A 22,622-nucleotide genomic window follows, 5' to 3' on the forward strand; every position below is an offset into this window, starting at 1 on the left:
GGGTGCTAAGAAACTACCACATCCTTTATTCCTCATGCAGCTGTATTTCGTGGAAACATGGCAGAAATATAACTCAGATTACATAGTCTCTGATTAAAAGGTGATTTCTCCTTCTGTATAATTGGATGGCTGGAAGGGCAGTATGTCATTCCTCAGTCCTGCCCTCCCCAAACATCCTGCTTCTGCTGAAAAATTCTCACTAGACCCCTGGGAAATTTTGTCATGGAGAAGAGATATGTGCATATCCCACTGATTACATAAAACACAAAGCGAGTCAATATTTCAAATACATGAAACTGTTTTTCTATCCTACATAAAAATCTGCTGTACAGCACCAGTACAAAATTAACAGGGGTCGGTCCCAGTCATTAAGCAATTCCCCTGGATTTCTTCAAACAAACACAATTAGTAAAGATAATTAGTGCTGAAAGATACTGTTTCAGCACTAATTAATTTAACAACCTTGGTACACATAGTTGGGACATCAGTACAGCAAGTAACTTACAGAGCAATTATACAATATAATTTCATCTTTTAACATATTTCAAATTACAGAAAAGCTACAAGAATTGAGATACAGTAAATTTACCAAACACAGTACGACTGATGTCTGCCGCTTTTGCATTTCTTGAGGTACAGTAATGTAAAGTGTATCCACACTTAGATCACAGTTGCTGAAGAGATTCACAGAACATGACAGCAACGTGAAGCAACTTCACATGCAAGAAAGATAACTCACTGAAATCTGAACATGGGAACCACCTACATGTAGCACCCTGCTTGGATGAATTAGCCCTGCTGCTGTGTAGGATGCGAAAGTGCAGATGGACGGCTGGGCTGCTGCTGCTCTACTGCTCCTGCTGCCTCTGAGAATGTGCCTGCAGGCTGCCCCAGTGTTTTCCCCAGCATTGCACAATGCTGTTCAGACATACCTCCATGTGACAATGAAGCTAACTGAAACAATGGATGATGGAAGACATATTACAGACTTGTTTTTATGATAAACAACAAAACACCTACCCCATTCATTTTTGCAGCTCTTCCCTGCAGCACCTTTACAAGAAATAGTGTCACCATAGATGAAGAAGAACATTCCCACTGATGTCTTCTGCACTGCAGATCTCTGCTGGGGGGCGGCCATGCATCTAAAGTCTGCCCAACATAACAAACCCAGCACGCTCGCAAACACCTGGGGTGACTGATCCGTACTTCTCGGTAAACATCCTACCAACGGCAGTTTGAAAAGAGAGGCGTAGATACCAAGCTGGTCTGCAGCATATGCTGATGTTCCTTTCTTATTCTACAGAATAGCATTTTGAAATGGTAATTGGGACAGTTATTGCATGAACATAATCCTTCTATTTTATAATTTAAAAGCTTTGATTGTATATTTTGTACTTTATGAAACAAAACCCAGATACACTGATAGTGACTTGAATTTGGAAGGGAGTTTTGATTAGCTAAGGAGAGCTGGGGAAACGCTGCGACTGTTAATTTGGTCAACAATTAGCACAGGCTAGTGAGATGTGATCAGGGGCTGTTGAGAAGTGAGGGGAAAGGGAGGGGAAGAGGAAGGAATGAATTATTCCACTAGCTCAAGCAGCAGAGCTGGTACAGACTCCAACCCCACTGCTGTACCGGACGTCAGTGCGATGCCGCACCGCGGGACTCCTGCCTCTGGCCCTGCACTTGGTGAGTCTGGCTTCAGGAGGAATCAAGGCTGCGAGAGGCTGTGGGCTCTGCGCCGCTTGCTGTTACTGTTACAGTAGCTGGGAAGTCTAATGATTATGCAGTTCAATTCTCAGCTGTCAAATTTCCTTTTCTATCTGTGCCTCTGCCGAGGCAAATGATCCAAATTACCAAACCAACTTTTCACTTGACCATTAATTGTGTATTCTCTTTGTTTTAGGCACTTGGCTTGAAAATCTGGGGTTTGATCTGCAGAAATGCTGAACACATTATTAGATGAAAGGAGTTTAGAATGTCTGCAATGTTAGGCTGAGGATCTGAGTTAACACACATTCATTCTGCCCAGATATGCAAATGAAGAGAAGGACCTAAAGACAAAGTTCACTTTGAAAAAGTGTATTGTTTACTTTGACATCAGCTGCTCAACTCCACTAGTACTGGGTGCTCAAAAAAGCACAACTTATGTAATTGCCTTCAACAGTGTGAGGCAAATCACATACCTTCATCTTATACCTTTACCTTATACAGCAAAAAATGTTTGCGATGGGATCGAGTCTTTTCTAAAGACATATAATTGTGATGGATACTATAGAAAGCCTAATGTAAACAGAAACTAGACCACAGATTTACAAAGAATTTTTGGAATTTTTGGTCTGCAACAAAATGCTAATTCCTGTTTCTACAATGTGAGAGAAATTTGATTTTGTATACTAGAAACTCTAGTAAGCAAAATATTCCCTACAGGATTCCTCTAAAATAGAGCCTACCATGGGTATTTTAATGCCTATTAATGCTATGAAAAAAATATAGAATTTAACCTGAAATTTTAATTTCAGAAAATGTATTTTTGTTGTGTTTTCCTAACAATTTCCTAATCATTTTCCTAATCATTTGGTTGTGTTTTCCTACAGCATTACCATACTGTATTTCTTTAGGGCAATTCCTAACCTCAGAGCTCCTTTGGACACATATGAAGCTCAGAACATCTCTGTTCCATTATTAAGACTTCATAAACAATTGAAGAGTATTGTCCCGTAAAACTCATGAGAAACACGGCCTTGTGGACTTCAAAAGTATCTCAGTATTAAGTTACAGGTATCTACTTTATACTTCAATTAAGTTTCAAATAATTCAAAACATAAATTGTGTAGAGCTGTAAATAAAACATTGCTGCAAAAGCTGCCATAAAAGTTGATTTCAATTCCAAACCTACATCAACATATCAATATATAACAAATTTGAAAATAAAATAAACAAGACAATATTAACAAAACCAGACTAATCTGTTTTTTTATTTCTCAATATAAGAAAATTATTTTTCTCATAAACATCCTCCTCTCTCAATAAGCAAGATAAAGCCTTCACTAGTAATAACAGCACTAGGACTGGGGAAAAACTCAAGTGTATCTATTTTTTTTTTTCCCATGTATTTTGGAAAATAATAACATACAAAGCCAAGTAGTCTGTGATTTTCAGAAATGGAGAAAAACAGTCTATTTTTTAAAATTATTTGTCTTAGTTGTAAACAGAATGATGACACTGAGTGTACTTCAGCTACTTTTTAAAAAGCTGTACTTTTAGCTGAGTAATATGCCTTTAAAACATGACCTATGATCCATTATGGACTCAAATAATTGTATCTTGCAAGTGCATCACAATACAATGAGTATTCAGTTTTGTTTCCTTTGGCAGAGCATGGTCTTTCTCACTTCCAGTGGTTTCATAGAGTGCAGAAACAGAGGACAGTCTCCCCACCGTGCCCAGAAGTGAATTATGGTCTTTCCAAGTATTCAGCCTGATCTAGTTTTCACAAAGGGTTAAACTCCTGCCTTCCAAGAAACATGAACATGTCAAAGGCCCACAAGCAGATACTGCTCTGCTGGATGTTATTCGAGGTAGCTTTATCAACTACAAATACAGATAACCACCTGCAATAATTCTTTTAGTATTATTTAAACAGTTTGTCTGTCTCTTACAATGTCATCCATTTTAACTGCTCTTTAGTTCTCGTATCAGTAATATGCACAGCTTTAAAAATTACATAATGAGAATTAAACACATAAATACAAACATATCACTGAAGATGTTTTCCTAAAGTGATACCAGTTTTGTTTGCATAGCTATTATAGTTGAGTGCCTATTTTGCAAGATTTGCAACTTGCAAAACAGGCTGAAAAGCACAGGCTGTGTTTACATGCTTGCTCTGTCTTGTGTTTCTTATGCAGAAATCCAAACTCACAAGCTGTGCTAATGTTGAAAACATTAGTGCGGTTGAGTATGTGTTCATAAAAGAACAGTAGCAATTTCTATACAAATAGGGTATTATGATTACTTAAAGTCCAATGTAAAGAATAGGAATGGTAATTGGTATCATTAATGTTGTCTCAGATTGGACAGAAAGATCTGACTTTCATCTCTGTGTAATTATCTTTGCTGGAGTTTGACCATGCCACCAAGTAGATAGTCTCTTGTTCTTGGAAAAGGAAAAAAAAAAAAAAAAAAGAGAGAAAGAAAATTAAGTTAATACAGAAGGTACACAAATGGTAGCACTGGATATTGCACTGTGAAACAAGTGCAAATTGAGCTTGTACTCTCCAAGACTAGCAATAATTACACATTCAGTAGGTTGGCAGAATCTAAACATCAGACAAGTAATTATTGAGAGGGCAACTGCTATTATTTGACTTGCCCAAGTTTATTCCCTCAGTGTTCAACAAATAGAGGGAAAATGAAAGAAAACATACAAGATTTCATTAGAAATTAAAAGGCCATTGAGTGAAGACAGTGTAACTCCGCAGTGTCCCGGGAACCCCTCAGGTGTGGTGTGTGAGCTCCCCATAGCACATGCAGAACACTCTGTTCAGCGCTCCAAGTCTGATGTTTCCCATGCACCCAGGAACCCAGGGAGGGGCCAACACACGTTTATGGCAGGGAAATGACTGCATGTGCTGTGCTGATTCAGACCTGACTCACAGTGACTGCCCTGTGGCGGTATTAGCTGTCCACGTGTTGGGGATGCTTTGTTTGCACTGAAAAACGGTCACTCTCACGGAGGCCATGCGCTGTTCACTTGTTTGTTAACACACTGTCAGTTCTGCTCCTCTACCAGGAGCTGAGGACACACCGCACCCCGTGGAGCTGCAGCAGGTAGGAGCGCACCGTTCTGACGCGCGGGGCTACACGCTTTACCCACAGGTCAGGACCCCAGCTGCCTGGGCTCCTGCCAAGGCTCAGCGGAGCGGTTAAAAGCGGTTAAACCGCCGCTGCCGCCCGCGCAGGAAGCACGAGAGGGGAGAAAGCGCACAAGGCCGGCCGGGCAGCAGCGCGAGGCTGCCTCTAACGGCCGGGCGGGCCCAACGGCCGCGGCTCCCCCCATCGCTCCGCCCGTCGCGACTGTGACGACAACGCCGCGCGCCGGGCTGCGGGAGTTGGCGCGAAGGCGGCGGGGGGCGGACGGGCGGCATGGAGCCGGAGCCGTCCCGCTAGCGAGATAAACCGCCGCGGGCAGCATGGTGAGCGCGCCGCACCGGAGGGCCGCCGGCCTCCTCCTCCGCGGTTCTCCCCCGGGTGGGGGAGGAGGGAAGGGAGCGTTGCGCAGTTGCCGCGTCCCGCCGGCGGCGGCAGGGCCCGATGGGTGTCCTTCCCAGAGCGTGACTGCAGCCCCGCGGCCGTTGGAGCCCAGCCGGGGTCCTCTTCCCTGAGGGCGGCCCAGGTGCGGAGGCCCCGCGCTGTGGCGGAGCAGAGCCCGCCCGCGCGCTCTGCCGCGGCCCCGCTCGCGCGCTTCCCGCCGCTCCGCCCTGAGGGGCTGAGGCCCAGCTGCCCACGCGTGCCAGCAGAATAACCCCATGCCCGCGGAAGTGCCCACGGTCGTGCTCTTGCCCCGCGGGGGAAGCATCTGTGCCTCTCCAGCTTGCCTCCCCGAAACCGGGGGGTGAATTAGGCGCGGCCCACGGGCTTGTCCAGTTGGCGGGAAGGCTGTCGAGCTAACCTGCCTAAACGCAGTCTGCCGGACTTTTAACTCTTCTGTAATTTCAGTATGAGCATACATTAGCGCCTTTTCTGCTGCCCAGTTGGATGGTGTGCAATATTTGCAGAAAAACAATTCAAATGGGGAGAAAATAACTTTTAAAACGTAGAAGTAGATACTTGCTTATAAATGCTGAAGGATGCAGCCCTCAGTAGGATGTAAAGAGTTGGTAAACATACATACGTGTGTGTGTGTGCTTTCCAAAGCATTGCTCACTGATGTAGACATTACAGGATGGTACCTCCTCTTCACCTCTGGCTCAGATAAACTTGCTTCTACGCAGATGGAGTCTCTCTGCAGATGTTTTACTGGCGTGACTGCAAATGCTGTTCAAAGACACTTAGGTTCCTCCTTTCCTGTCTTCCTGGGACAAAGGCTTTTTCCCTCTACATATCTTCTGAAAGTCACACATCTCACAATGGTTGGCACCTTCCTAGAAGGGAGGAAGGCAGCCATCATTTTGAGGAGAGGATGAATTGCCTCAGCTCATTCCTTTTCAGTGCTGAAGAGAAGTATCTGTGCAGCCATCACTGCTGCAGCTGTGAAGACAGAGGCAAAAACAGTGATGTTAGTAACTGGGTTGCCTGTTCTGTGTGCGCAATGACAGCACAAGCATATTGGAGTTTAATATACCCTTACAAACAGACTTTTATTTCATGTAGTGCCAAACATAAATAGCCCCTGTCAGGTTGGTTCTGTAGTATCTTCTCAGTTGTGAAGATGTGTGTAGAGTTACATGATGAACTGGTTTGTCTTGGAAAGGTTTTATTTTTCTTACCCAGATTAGTGGCCTGACCCAGTTCCCAAGCAGAGAACTATACTGGTACAACTGAGGGAATAAATGACTGGGAGCAGGGGCTACTTGAGCTGTCTCTAGAGGAGAGAGACATTCATGTGGCCAGAGCTGTAGCACTGGCTGGTGCGTACTTAAAACTGTGGTACTGCTCAAAAGTACTGTATAGTACCTGTGCTGCAGTTCCACTATTGGTAAACATTGATTAAGTATAGTTATCCAGGCAAATGCTACTGGATTCACTGAAGTGATACTATAAATTTGCTTTCAGTTAGTGTGGTCTTCTATTATTGCATCAAATGGAGGATTTGAAGCAGTAGTCAAAACTGGCAAGAACTAGATGGCACAGCTGTTACTGAGATCATACAGTTACTAAGAGAGCTCAGCAAGAACATAGTTTTTTAGGTTGTTCAGATGCTATGCATCAATTACTCCCTAATTTAGTGAGAGCAATCAAATTCTTACTTAGGTGGAACTACTCAAAGTTACATTTTCCTGTTGCTGCTGGTGAAGCACCCATGGGGAGTCACACTGATATAACCTTGCCTCTTCAATTATAGCCTTCTGGGCAAGGGAACCACCCGGGACAGCCATGCTGGTGAGTTAACCTAATGCTGTCAAGTCCACCTCTAAACCATATCCTTAAGAACCTCATCTACATGTCTTTTAAACCCCTCCAGGGATGGTGACTCACCTCTTCCCTGGGCAGCCTGTTCCAAGGTCCAACAACCCTTCCTGTGAAGGTTATTAGGGAAAAAAAACCTCTTCAGTGAAAAGCAATACACAAGGCTGATGACTCCTGTGTTTTTTTGGGAAATGTCATGGAAGGAAACTTGCCAGTTACATTGCTACATGCCTTTCCTCATTTTAATGAGCACAGATAAAAGCTAAACATACGCAGTTTTTCAGCCTGGTGAACTCATATATCCGTTGCATTATATAGCAATAAAGTGGTGAGTATCATAGAATCGTAGAATAGTTTGGGTTGGAAGGGACCTTCGAAGGTCATCTAGTCCAACTCCCTGCACTGAGCAGGGACATCTTTAAGTAGATCAGGTTGCTCAGAGCCCCATCCAGCCTGGCCTTGAATATCTCCAGGGATGGGGCATCTACCACCGCTCTGGGCAACCTGGGCCAGCATTTAACCACCCTCATTGTAAAAAAATTTCTTTCTCATGTCTAGCTTGAATCTCCCCTCCTTGAGTTTAAAACCATCACCCTTTGTCCTGTCGCAGCAGACCCTGCTGAAAATGTCTGTCCCCATCTTTCTTATAGGCCCCTTTTAAGTACTGAAAGGCTGCAATAAGGTCTCCCCGGAGCCTTCTCTTCTCTATGCTGAACAACAAATAGATAAACCCAGAACAGAGGGAAGCATTCCTATCTGGGATATAAGCTTATGTAAGACTTTACAAATAGCCTTCACACTTGCAGAATGGGAATCAGTCTGATAGATGCTTCTATCACTTTGTTTCTGTGTTTAGTTATGCAATCAATTAGGGATTTATCTGACATCTCTTAATAAACGGCACAAAAAATCTGTCTCATGATTCCTGGATAGAAGTTTCACTGAAAGAGAACTTTATTGTTGCACTGTCATGTACTTTTCTCCCAAGCAATTCTGAATTCACCCTCTGTTGGGGTCCAGCAGTGGCTAACAAGGTTACCATTTCTTTGGAAGAGCAGGATGGCTGAAGGAGGATTTTTAAGTCTGAGGACTGAAGAAGATTGTACACGGATGTCAATTTTCCTTTGTAGTTTAGGGCTCTGTAGTTTAGTCACTTGCAAGTAGATGGTCACTAAGGGAAGTTAAAATGTACTACCTAAATACAAACCTGTATTCAGAAACCTCTAGGTGGCTTGTGTGCTTTAATATTGACAATATTTTCTGAAAAGCTCCATAACGCAATCATGTAACAATAAAATGAAAAAGCTGCCATTTCTTGAGGGCTGAAGTGCAGTTTGCGCCAAGAGAATAGAAGAAGTTGTGCTAACAAAGGGAGGCAATTTTGGAATATGTAGCTGCTGTATCACCACAGTATTTTCAAATAAAAAGTAGTATTTGTATGGATGGCCCTTTCTTAATATATGGGTAGAAGATGCTGCTTTCAATGAAAACCAAAAACAATTTTTTAGTCTCATTTGACCTATTAATCTAATGAAATACTACCTGCATTATAAAAGATAGTAGCAGTTGACTGTCACCCACTTATTTTAGGAGTTTATGAAGTGATACTATTTTTTAAAAGTTTGAAGTGGCGGTTTAGGTCCTCTTTATAGCGCATTAAACGCAGCAGGGCTTACAGCTATGGCATTCCTTTTGTGAATTAAAGGTATTTATGAAGAGCTAACTTGATATCTCATAAGAAGTGATGAGGCAGAAAATAATAATTTAGATGTTATAATTTGGGCCTTACCAGTTCAGGAACCGTGATATTAAAATAGTGGAAGAAGCTGGGGCAGACAAATCAATCTCATATATGTTATTTGTCAAGTCTGCATTTCATAAACCAGGATACAATGGTATTTCCTTGTATAAGTAAGTTTTAGAAAAATCTAATATTATTGCATATAGTGTTTGCAGAGCAGCTCACTTACTACTTAACAGTTTTTAGTTAGAACACTAGAATGGATAGAGCATTACTATTGATCTAAAATTGATTATTCTCCAAGTATTTTAAACCTGAATGTAACAGCTATAAAATGAAAACAAAACTTTAAAGCAACTTTATTTTGCAGTTGTGTACTAAGTGTTTAAATTATTTTACTACATTAAAGTTTTAAGGAGACTATGTTACCTTAAGCCTAAAATCAAGTAAGTAATAATGATAGAGTGGTTGGGTCCACGAATCTACTTTGAGACTTTTTAAACAGATGCTTTCTTCAAACCTGTTAGCTATAGGTACCAGCAGTCAAAATTTCAGAGCTTATATAGTACTGCATGTATATTGTGGGAGCACCTGTGAAACAACAGTATTGAAAATTTATGCCTAAAGGCATAAATTCCATAGAGGGAAGTGTGTGAAGTCTCATGGAGGAAGAATGTTTTTCAGTCTACCATTGTCTGTTTGCTGAATCTGTATTACTATATGCAGTTAAAACAAAGAGTCTAAACTTTTACAGGAAACAACATTTCTGATTCTAGAAAATTGTTTTAAGCTAAAGGTACTAAATCTATACATATCACATATTTTGTCTATGCTTTCAAATTACATATTCCATTGATTTTAAGCCCTGTAGGCTGTGATAATCCAAATCCAAACCGCCAGGGAACTGACTGGTAAGAGAAAAAGAGCCTGAAACACCCCTTCTTATCAGTTAGACTTTTATGGAGATTTTTTAAGAATTTAGTACTTTACTACTTCCCTGTGATAATGAGAAGCTACCCAGCTGAACTCTATGATGGGGAATAGTTATCATCTGGGTGGAATATAGTCCTGAGCCACACCCTTTACCTGCCATATATGTAGGCCATAGGAGGTACTTTTTTTCTCTAAAATGGCTGCAACCCCTGAAGGTAGTGATACCAATAAGGTACACATTTTCTTGATTTCTTTTTAATAAAACTGAAGTGCTAGGTTTTTTTCAACAGAAGCCAGGTTTGGCTTTGTGTGTACAATAGTGGTTTTTTTTTAAAGTGAAGCTTCAGCTGCTGACTTAATGTATTTAGAAAGCTTTTAACGGTTGTATTGTGGTCAGATAATAAAATAAGGTTACAAAACAGACCTTTTGCAGCTCTTAGTATTAAGTTATTTTCTTTGTTTAAATTTTAATCTGTTTCTTGCTGGCTAATTATTTTAGTTAGGTGAGAGCTGCTGTCCTAAACTTATGAGGAAGTGGAAGATACAGCATGTCTCACTACTCTTGGTGCTTTTTTGTCTGTCTACAGTGGGTGTTATTTCGTAGTTTAGTTGATCATTTTAGCTACATAAATACTTGGGGCTAAGTTTGTGATGATTAATTGGAAAAAAAATTCGAATGTGCATCTATCTTAAGTCACTGTATTTCATTGCTAATGGAAGTTTGTTTTGAAGTGTGTATTGATGAAGATGTCCGATTAAGGGAGAAACAAACTTGTTTTTTATTATTAAAAGACAAGGGAAAGGTGTTGCGGTGGCTCAGCAGCTATGTTTAATTAGCTGGGCTTTGTTTTCTCAATTGTAAACAAAATTTCTAGATCAACATACTATAAGAGAGGAGCTCTTGAGAAAGTAATTTAAGCGTATTGCTCTTTTTTAGTGTAAACTTCTGTATTTAAAGTCTTATACACCTGTTTTCCCTTTTACTAGGATATCCGGAAATTCTTTGGTGTTGTGCCTTCTGGAAAGCGGCAAGAATGTGAGACCTTGAAAAAGCGTGAAAAAATTAAAAATGGTGAAGAACCCTCAAGTGGGAAGAAAAAAGGAAAGGAGACTAAGGTTAGTTTTGCTTTTCTTATTTGTGAAGTGCTTGGTTTCTCCGATGTAGGATTGCTTGTATATCTAGTGATTTTAAAGTCATAGTTCTTCTTATGTACTCAAGAAACATATGTATGGGAATAAGTTACCACTTAATATGAACTTCTAGCAGCAAAACTTTGTAGGTGGTGAAGAAAATTGCTGATTTTCAAAATATTTGGATTGTAGGACAGAGGAGAGGTAAGCAGAAGTTAAAACGGTTAGGGTACTAATGTAGGCACAATTAGATGTATTTGAAGTTATTTTAGCTATGGCCCACAGTTCTCTAAGTAGCTCTGCTTATTTAATTTTTAATTTAATTAAGATTGAGGCTTATGCATAGTAGATCTAGACATATAAAGATGACATGCTTTTAAGTAAGGTGAAAGTCTGTGATGTAGCTGCCCTCTGTTTTTAAACACCTGTAGAGGAAACAGCACTGCCTTTCTTGGATATGGTGACCTATGTAAACCAGTTGCAAAGACCAAATTCTGTAAAATGACAGATTAAAATTGGATTGAGTTCTAGTCTGGGAGGACTTTTCATATTAATCATCTAAACTGGTATATAAAAAAAGGAGTGGCTAAAGAGGGCTTTAAAATCACTTAGAGAATAGAAGGATTTCTAATAGGATGGAATGTTTAATATGGATCATGACAATGAAGAAATAAGATGTTACGTAATAAAATTTGGCTATATAATTTTATAGTCTAAATGTGAAAATAAAGGACCATTCAGAGGAACTGAAAGACATAGCAATTATCTTATAGGATCAGTTATTTTTACTTTGCATTTTTCTGATTATATAAAGGAGTTAACAGGTTTCAGATTAGAATTGAATGTGGGTTATAAAACATGCAGTTATGTTTATCTAGAAATATATTTTTAGAAGCATTTACAGCTGTGCATGACTATAAAAAAGCACAGTTGGTTGTTTGGTAGGCCCAGGAATCTTACTACCCATGCAGCTTGTGATTTTTCTGAATATCTAAAACTTGTAAATGTTTTTTAAAATATAAAATTCCTTGAGACAGCTTAATACTAGCTGCTGCTAGGTAGAACATGTTTGTTGACTGTGACCATTTGTGCAAACTCTTACAGTAATTGCACTGCTTAATGGGGGAGAGGAGAATCCGCAAGCAGCCACGATGCTGAATAGGATATCAATTGATCTTCAACTGTTGTGTATACTTTTTTTATTTTTCAATTGTCTGTATTTTACTTTGAAGTTATATCAAATTCTGGTGGCTATAGCGATGCCATATGCAGAATGGAACCAAAAGTGAAAGCTGAATTCCATGGAAGTGACTTTTTGCCTGTCTGACCTCTGTTTCTGGTGGGACCATGCAATTTATTTTTTGGAGTAAAAGTTGGAAGGGACTCAAATCTGTTTGCTTTCTGTTAATTTGCATTAAACTGGAATATTTATTCCTAACCATCTTTGGTTTGCTGAAGGCATGTTTAGCTTTGCTACTACAGTATCTTCCTTATTTCCTCTGCCCTGTACCTTCCGCCCCCTCGTAAGTAGCACAAGACTCTTTGTAAACTTCATATTGGTTTAAAAAAATCTATTAGAATTAATTTGAAACTCATATATTTGAATATGTAACTGAGTAAAAGCTGGAAGGACCTCTTTACTGGTTGCACTAATGGACTGTTACTCTTAGGTGAATAATTCACCCAGTGAAGATGATTCCAAACAAAAGCGGACAAACAAGAAAAGGAGAATAATATATGATTCAGGTAGCATTCACAGTTGTTTCTGATTGCTCCTTTGTATCTTTTGCATCAGTATTAAAGGTCAATTAGCTATATGGTACATCTGAAGGAAAGCCGTGGTTTGTTTTTTTTTTTATTAAATGCAATTAAAAACATTTTTTACAGTATTGCTGGATAACTAAATATATTTGATAATAATAAGAGTGCAGTGTGTGCTATGCATGTAATACACATTGCAAAGTAGCTTTTAATAAAGCCTGTTTAAAAACAAAAACCAAACCCACAAAAAAAGTTCAGATAGTAAATTCTGTCAAAACTCAGAACTTTTTTTTTCTTGTTATGAAGATGTATATAAATCGTGGAGAGTTTTAGGTTTCTTATTCTGTTTGGGATAAATAACATCCTATGCTGGGTACAGGAGAGGCTCATCATATACTTTAATTTCTTTTTCCTGTCTGTCACATGAACGTAATACAGGAGATTGTTTTAAAAGGGTAACTTGTGTTTCCATATGTGTCTTTCTCTATTAAAAAAATCTAGTAACTGTTCATGCCATAGTTTTAAACTTACAGTATGGAACACACAGAATATAATTTAAAGCACTGCTATCACATTTAAAAAAATATTATTTGGAATGTTATAATAAGGGAAACCCCTTTTATAGCACTTGTATCTTAACAACAACAACAACCCAAAAAGTATCACCTCCCAGAAAAATAAAACCCAACCTGAACCCTTGCCTGTTAAGTTAGTTTAATTTAAGAGCTAGAAATTTCTAGTTTAATCTTTCTGAGCTGTTATGTTGTTTAATCCCTCTTTGATTGGATTCTGAATCTTGAATAGTTGTAAAACTGTAGAAAAAGTGGAGGAGTTTCTACAATTTTTGACTCCTACTGAAGACTTCAGCTTGAATTTTTAGAAGCAACCTTCCTAACAATAGAATATTGCTTCTCTTGTAGAAGAAAAAAAATGATCACAGACACATCTGCCAGAATAATGCTATTATAAATAGAAAAATGTGTTTGAATCTTCAGATAAACTGTTCTATAAAAAGTTCCTGTTTAGCAGTGAGGAATAGCAGTAGGTAGAAATATTTCTGCATTAGAAGGTGGAGTACAAAAGTAGCATATAACTCAGCTGCTACGTTTAAAGTGCTGACATTGTCTAGACATTTTGCAAACTCATCTATATTAAAAGTTTGTGATGGTGTGGGTTTTGTGTGTGTGTGTGGTTGTTTTTTTGGATTGGATGTGGTACTTTGACAGTTGCATTCCTTTTTGGAAAGGTTTTTATACAAGCATAGCAATTACTGGAATAAGTAACAGAATGTTTCTTGTTATGTAAGCAAAAAGACGCTGTCTAGACTGAGTTCTGACCAAATTCTCATTTAGTTATGTATATGGTGGAATAAATAATGGCCAGGCTTTAGCTGATGGAGAAAAGTGAAGCTGTGGTCTGTCCTTCCATATATCTTTTTATCGCTTAGTTGAATCTGTGTGGACACATATTAACTGATGTTACATGATCTGTGACTGCATGTATGTGGAGAAAACATACATTTATTTTGTGGTTAAAATACAGATTCAGAAGAGGAGGTGCAGTCAGCAAAAAAGTCCAAGAAGCCATCTGAGAAAAAAGCAGTTACTTCAAAGCTTGGTAAAGTTCTGAAGCGGGATCCTGTTGTTTATATTTCAGAAACAGGTAATGGAAGAAACATATCATTATATGTTCAGCTGTAATGGAGTGGATTATGTTACAAATGGGATAGATTGTTTGACTGATATACTCTTAAATATGACCATAAAATGTAATATTGAGAAAGACAAATTGTGTTCTCCTTAAACAAGCTAACCAAAAGTGCTTCAGAAGTTTAGCCTTAAGTACTGTAAAGTCAGGAGCAAAACTGAGGTGATGTTTGGTAGTGGCTTAGGTTGATTTAAATAGGCATAACATTTTGTGAGCTAACACTTCCTTGCTTAAGTGTATTCCATAGATTCCTGGAAAGGAGTTAAGCAAAAGAAATACATTCCTCTCTTGGGGAGAGGAATTAACAATTCTTGATCACTTTTTTGTAGCCTGCTGAAAGAAATCGTGGTGGTGATTAACTTCAAAGCTCTCAGCAGAGTTTTGGTTAGATTTAGTCTCCTTTAGAAACAGTACAGTTTGGCTAAAAACACAATCTTAACTCAAGCCCCAAGTACCGTTCAAGTGAAAACAGAGGGCAAATTCTGTCAATTTGAAGAATCTTATGCATTTGTTTGTTTTTGTTGTTTTCATGGCTGTTCCTCAAACACATTTCCTTCCCGACTCCAAACCAAAATACTTATAGTCATTTTCTGTTGCCCCCACCCCTTTCCTTGTGTTTATTCTATCATAAAGCAATTTTGTTTCCGGTTGCTTAACTTGATATTGTGTGTTTCCTCTACTAAATTTGGGATCACACAGAATGGTTGGAGTTGGAAGAGACCTCTGGAGATCATCTAGTCCAATCCACCTGCTAAAGCAGGTTCAGCTAGAGCACTTAGATTCTTAGAAACTGTGATAAAATTAGCAGACTGGAATCCAAACCTATTTAGATAAAACATGTTTTTAAGTGTTAGAATTCCAGGAGTAGTTCTGTGATATCCCTTTGAGTTTTACGGTAAGTGTTTGGAAAAGTGGACAGAGTGCATAGCATATTTTTGGTAGGATCATTGCTGAACATAAATGTTGCCTCCCTATAATCATGCCATATATATATATATGTATTTTTTTTTTTAAAGGATTGTTTGTTGCAGTATCTCATTAAAAGTGTGGCTCAGCTGTTTTTTTTTTTTCCTATACCCTCCTCTTCCTGAGACTCTTTACGGAATCACTGTTTCTAAGATGGTTTGTGCTTATTTTACTTGTCCTAGATATTTGACCTAGCATTTAGCTGTACTATGTCATGTATTCATATAAGCTTCATTTTCCAAACTATCCTGAACAATTTATTATATCTATCTTTTTTTGTCCTTTTACTCAAAATTTTGTTTCCTTTGACAGTTTTGTCAACTATTCTTTTCAATTAAAAAGACTCTTTAATAGCATTGATCCCAGAGTAGATAAATTATCAGATTATTGGGGAATAAACAGTATACATTTAGGTTCATTATGCAATTCACGGTGGTGTAATCAAGTTTTGCTGCATGGGAACACTGTCCAAGGTTATTAGTGAAATCCTTGAAAACCATGGCTCAAGGTTACTCTTATCTAAAGAGTCTTAAGTACACACAAGGTTGACTTAGTAGTCTATGACTAAAACATGCCTTTATAACCTTGAGATTTAATGCTTGAATTTTGTTTATATTTAAGTTGTATAAATTATTTCTTCAGATTAATTGGGCTGTCAATCTGAGTGTGTTTTAATGGTATTGATATGGCTATTGGCTTGAGATAAATAAGTTATACAATAATAGGAATACACAAATAGTAGATAGAAAAGATCCTAATGAAATTTGTAGGCATTTGTCCTTCCCTTGTTTTTAATGTTACACAGCTGAAAAGAATATGCTTGTTGGACTTCTTCAAAACTCAGAATCTCATTCTCAAGTGTTCTGTCAGTGGCAATGTGTTTGAAAGGGCCTTTTGGCACCAAGTAGTCAGTAGAAGCTTGGTAGTTAATTGCCTTAAGCTATTTTTCAGTTTAGTTTGAAACTTTATTCCTATTGCTCAAATTTCTTTTCAGCTCATCTGTGTAACTATGTGGGATGCAGCTTTCTCAGAGAATATTGGGGGAATTAACTTTTTGGTTTGTATAAGAGTGGATTGATGACCTTGTTGTGTTTCTTTTTTTCTTACTATCTTGGGAAGTTGCCTTTTTTTAAACAAAAAAAAAAGAAAGAACAGTTGCTCTTTGTAATTCTGTAGGAAATACTTTGTTATTATTGAAACAAATGGAATTTAAATAAGCATTTACTTTACTGATGGCCAAAGATAATGTGAAGTAATGCTAATAGGTAACAAGGGGGGAAAAAGAGTCTTCTTTTATTGATCGACCAGTCTTAGTGGATTGGGAAAAACTCCAAATGTTTGTTGTACTTGTTAAAGTAACACTTTGTTTGACTCTTTAATGAAGTATGGAACCTTGAGCTCTGTTTGTAGATGATGACCTGTTATTATGAGGTGTTGAACCTCATCTGGTTTCATCACAGGTGGTTATTTGGCAGGAATTGTGACTTCACTTCTAGTGAATACTTAATCTTTCATATGCATCATGTAGAAGTCATTATGCATATGTAGCAATTGCCTTGATCACTTGAATATTGCAAAATACAATTATAAAAAACAAAGAAAAAAAGCCTTGTTGTAGTGGTAGGCTGAATTATTTATAAAGCTAGAAAAAATAAAGTGGTAGAAACTGAGTAGGATTGTAGGTTACTGGAAAACTGTACCTTGAGAGCTTAGAAGATGGGACAAGAATAACTTGTGAATATGCTTGCTGAATATAGACTCTTATAATACAGAGAATATTGAGGGTTGTGGAGAAACAAACAAAAAACAACAGAAAAAAATCAGTTAAGTTCTAGTACTGGTGGCCAAAAGAAGTCCCCACATCTGAATACTGGTTCAAATGAACAGCAGATTGTTAGCAAATAAGCATGTCTTATTCTGAGACATTTCATATGGGAATAAAAACATTGTCATGGTTACTTCCTGGGCAACACTAACATTGTGTGTACAGATGGAAATTGGTATACTTATGCAAAAATGCATGAAGGTGATAAGTAACTGCTTTGTGTACCAGCTTTCTTCCAAAGTGTTTTATGAAAGGTCATTTGGGAATATGTAGTTGAACCTTAAGGGAGTTTGACTTCAAGTGCATGTGAGGAGTGAGAGCACAGGCTCTGGCAGAAATCCTATGAAGAAACAGGGACTCGTGTCGCAGAGGACAGAGTAAAAGGCATTTAGGAGTCAACCCCATTCACATAGATTTGGGGAAGTCTGGCAATATCAGCAGTACAGCGTAAGGGTCCTGTAATGGTAAGTGTGCTGTTGTACTCAAATTCTTAGGTGGTGAGAGTAGTGTTGTACCAACATAGTAAATGTACAATAGTATCTGGCTGCTTTGGTTTGGAGTTGCCTCTCTGAATAGGGGAGTAAAGGGAAACTGGAGGTGTGAATGAAGTAAAATTTAGTCTGAAAGACGTGATCTTTTTTTATTTTCTCACAAAATCTAGGATAACAGCAATATTGAGAAATAAATGTGGTAACTTTGAATAAAAAAATGAATAGGGTTGATTTATCAGAAGGCAGAATGATTACTGTAGGATTACTTTGTCAGCCTGTATTTCAAACATGGCAGGGCATGAAACAAACGCATTACAGTTTAATCTCTGTAACAATTGCTGTTAGATTTTAAGTTTTTAATAATGGGCATGTTGTTGCACTTATTTTTCCAAGTACATAGTCATCTTTTAGTACTTTTTGGAGGTGTTTTAAAAGATACTCTGGTCAACCAGCTGGCTAGCCGTAGTATTGGGCTGTTCTCTTGATACGTTTGGAGTGCAAATGTTTTAATAGTCAATTTATTTTGAGGAAACTGTCTGGAAAAATAATTTAACTATATACTTAATGCTTGTTCCTTCTTTAAAAACAATGGCTTCTGTGTGAAAGCTATTGATTCTGTTGGCTGTTTTCAATATTTTTAAAGCCCAAACTATTTTTAATCTGTTTAGAAAAGGAAATGAGTTTCTTTTCAAATGACATTTTTAATAGAACTGTCAGTGTTTGGTTTGCTAACATATATTGATTTCAGTGGGAAATATAATGGCATAAAATACCACTTTTAATAAGAAAACTTCAGGCGTGTAGCAGACTGGGCATGTGAGCTTCTTAAACAGAGGCATCAACAGCTCCATGTGCTGTTACTCTACATTATAAATTAAGATGAAATGAATAATTTTGCCATTTCATTTGGATGCCAGAATCATTGCTTTTTAATCCCTTTCCTTGGAAAGCAGTATGAAGTGAATCCTCCTTTTTCTGGTAGCTGAATTCAGAAGTTACCCTGGATAAGTGTAGTAAATCTATTTTAAATGAAGGAACTGAGATGGTATCCTTAATCTCATTGCCTGATAGTTCTGTGGAGATACCTATGCTTGTAAGCATTATACTCTTCCGTGACTATAACAAGCACTTTTATTGGGTTTTCTTGTAATATTTTGGTTGAATTTATGCATATTTCTAGTAGTACAGTAGAAAAATTCCATGTCTTTGCTGTGAACTAGCAGCTTGCAATGAATTGCACATACGCAAGCTGTTTTTTATCACACAAATACAGAGAAATAGGCACACACTGTAAATATATTAAGTACCTTGAGTGTTTACCTTTTATATTCCTTGGAACTTAATTGTATGTCTTCAGTGTTGTGTGCCTCATCTTTGATGTGCATCTGTGGTGTTTTCCAGCTAAGCCCTGACTATTTTTTCTCCCACTGATACTTTGGCTCCTTGTGCCTTCAGTGTGGTGAAACACAAGAGGAATGTTTTGCTGGGCATTTACATGCACATCAGAGTAAGGTGACTCCAATGGTCACAACACTGTAGGTAGTACAGGGAAGTAGAAAATGAGATCTCAGAAGCAGAGAATTTAGGAATTTAGTATTTAGTAGTCACTCAGCAATTTCTATGGCAAGTGTGAGTATTTAATTTGTAAAGAGTTGCTATAATTGGTTTTGCAGACAAAAATCATTTACTTCAGTTTAAATATCTTCAGCCTTCTCTTATATTTTTAATGCTCCCAAAACTTCTTTCTAAAGATATTTTTTAATACATAAGTATGCATATTTGACTTGGAATTTTATTTGGGGTATACTGGACAAAAGCGTATCAAAGGCTATGTAGTTTGGCACTGAAGTGTATAATTACAATTAGACGCGGCAGCTGTTGCATTGAGGTCTTGGATCCCAGAACCTTTTTCACTTCAAGTGAAAAATGGAACAGAAGCAAATTCTTGAAGTTATGGTTGATAATTGGACAATCCAAATGTAAATTTATGTCAGAGATGTAAAGCTGGAATGGTTCTGTTAAGCTGTATGTTTTATAACAGCATGGAACCTTGACACATGGATATAGGCAAAGCGCTAACAATTGTGGTTTAAAGTGCATGTTTGTAGTACATCTAAAATCAATTAGCTTGTTGAGAAATTACAAATCTAAATTACTATACTGACCAGTCTTTGAAATGTAGGTTGCAACTATTGTGTTTTTTAAACAAAGAGGAAGATTGAAAAAAGAAAAATGCACTTTGCAAGTCACACATAGTGTTTATTATTTTTGGAAGGAGTTACAGGGCTTGAGTTTGAATAGCCTTGCTGGCTTTGAGAAGTGGTGGTTATCTTAAAGATACTTTTCTTAAATCTTTAAGCAAAAGGTGAATACAAACCACAGTCCTACCAAGTGTTGGGACTGTTGAGTACTGATCAATGCATATTTGAAATAATCAAAACCTGATACAGTGACCGATTTTCATACAACTGCTGTGTTTTCCACCCTCAACTTTCACTTGGGCAGCAATAGCTGTTGCTCTGGACTGCAAGTTCTGTAGGACAGGAGTGGTTTTAAATACTAGTACAGATGTTGTGCCGTTGAAACTGAAGAATGTTCAGAATATCGTTGTTTTATACAAAGAATGTAGATTTGATGAATTCTGGACAGGATGTAGTCCTTTAGCTCCATATAGAAAATCCTTGTGTAGTAAACTACAAACACACATTTAACATACATCTATCATAATAACTGTGGGTTATTTGTAACCTGTAGATGCCCTGCCTATATTTGGAGTTCTTTTTTTATCATCATAGTAAGGGGTTGTCTCTGCCTTAAAAATTTTGCATTCTAAACAGGGAAGCAGGGAATTTTTCTATAGTGATGAGGAACTCAACAGTACAAAAATAATAAATGAAGATGAATAAAATACTTTGCTTTGAAAGCCATTGGAGGATCTGGCCTGTGCTGCTTGTCACCATTCTCCTTTCCTGCAATCGACTGCTGCTTTACAGATGGGCCTTTTAAAATTATCTGATTTAAACAGATGTTGAAAAGAGCCTAGGTAGTTTTGATAGGGCTCGGTTAGGGAAGAACTGCACATGTTGCTGTGTAATCAGCAGATGAAACCCTGTTGAGAAAGGGTGAATATAGGAAAGAGGAAGAGGAATAACAAACAGGTGGGCTGCAGGCATTAGTTATTTAACTTAATTGTGCTACTCCTAAAACAGTATATAAAATAAAAGCCAGATGTGCTTTAATGTTGTGGAATAGTTCTTAAAAACCCCCAGGATTTAACAGTTGTTTGTTGCTAGGGGAGTTTGTCCGTGTGTGTTACCTGGCATAATAGGTCCCTGCTTCACGTGTAAGTGTTTGCATTTAAAATAATTAAAAGCAATCTCCTGGTTGTCATGCCTGTCTGTTCCATTAATCACATGATTAGCTTTCTCTTTGACACATCTGCTTGATTTCCAGAGAACTCAAGTAGAATATGTGGTCTTGACTCGTGTTTGTAATTCAGAGCTAATCCTGAAAAGAAACCCAAATGTGTATGCTTAGGATATTTTTTTCGTGGTATAGTGCACACACACAAAATGTGTTGATGTAAACAGGAAAAACTGTTCTTGGAATAGTCCTGTTCTTTTATACAATGTTTTTTTTGCAACATATACTTAATCTAGTTGATGGTAGAATTGATTCCTGTTTCTTACTCTGTGAAGTCTATGCCCCCATGTGAGACTGTCTCAAGTGCTCACCTAGCAATTGCTATAAGAATGCAATTAGACTACAATTTTTATAAGCTAAAATAAGAATTTTCACCTTTATTTTCCCACTAATTATTGGCTTGCTTGTATGAGTGAGAATGCCTCTCTTTTACAGGTCACGTGTTGAGGAACGCTGACCTGAATAGTCCAGCAGCAATACTAGAACTGTCTTGCTGTTTAAGTTGTAAATGAAGTCACCTTTGTGCTTGTAAGGAAACTGCGAGTGTACAACTGATGAACTTTGCTGTCACTTCTGGGCAGTAGGCATGCCTGAGCAGTTTGTTCAAGGAAGAAGCGTTAAGGTTTTACAGAAGAGGTTGATAGTACTGGAAACAAGGGCAGTGCCTGGAGATCAGGCAAATTTGTGCTGCGCTTATGGATTTCCTGAACCCGGGATGAAACTGTAGCCTGAGTATCTGTCCCCTAAAGCATCTTTTGAAACCCACTTAACAGAGCCGGATGGTTTTGTTTCGTAATGACCACTTTCATATTCTCGTTCTGCCTTTTCTGTGTTTACTCTGTAGACAATGGTTCATAAGTGCTGAGAGTCTCTTGTCCTTCAGCTACCGCCTGCAGTCAATAAATGCTTCTCATGCTGTTGTTTCTAGGAAGGACCTAATTAAAGCAAAGCTCTATTTATTGGTAATACTTAGCACTGGCATAATAAATGACTCAACTCTGCATCTTTTTTAATTAAAAGCTAATTATGTTTACTCTGCTTCTTTCTACTTGAGAGAAAGCAATGTCCTGTTGTTATTTAAATGGTTGCGAGTGAATAATGAAAAAAATCAATATTGCATCCAGATCTGATAACAGTAGTGATGAGTAAAGATTCTTTTCCATCATGGAACAGTCTCCTTAGCTTAAGAAAAGTTGGGAGTGGAGGGACAGAACAGGATTCTTGTCTTTCTGAGATAAATAAGTGTAGTTACATCAGCATTAACTGTTGATTTTTAGCAATAGGTACATTTTACTCCTGCAAATATATTTTTTTGTTAAACTGTAACATTTAAAAGAAGCAAAAATATTGCTGAAATTAAGTTTGAGATAAGCAGTCTCCTACTCAGACCTCAAACTATTGTAAATTGGGAGCCTAAAGCATCTAGTGTCTGAATCTCCCAGATATGTAATGGTTTGTTAAACTGAGCTAAATGGCAGTAAGAGATTTACTGCTGCCTAGGGAAAGTGTA

General features: G+C 38.0%; 1 protein-coding gene across 1 annotated transcript in view; it reads left to right on the plus strand.

Moving 5' to 3' along the window:
* Positions 1-5,064: 5,064 nt before the first annotated feature.
* Positions 5,065-22,622, plus strand: part of RFC1 (replication factor C subunit 1) — a 39,449-nt gene continuing 21,891 nt past the window's right edge. The window contains exons 1-4 of the mRNA XM_082050315.1: positions 5,065-5,201; positions 10,796-10,924; positions 12,610-12,685; positions 14,243-14,362. Coding sequence (XP_081906441.1) covers positions 5,199-5,201; positions 10,796-10,924; positions 12,610-12,685; positions 14,243-14,362 — 328 coding nt within the window. The 5' untranslated portion in view covers positions 5,065-5,198. The remainder of the gene's footprint in view (positions 5,202-10,795; positions 10,925-12,609; positions 12,686-14,242; positions 14,363-22,622) is intronic.

The sequence above is a fragment of the Streptopelia decaocto genome (assembly GCF_964273445.1).
Source record: "Streptopelia decaocto genome assembly, chromosome: 4".
Lineage (NCBI taxonomy): Eukaryota > Metazoa > Chordata > Aves > Columbiformes > Columbidae > Streptopelia > Streptopelia decaocto.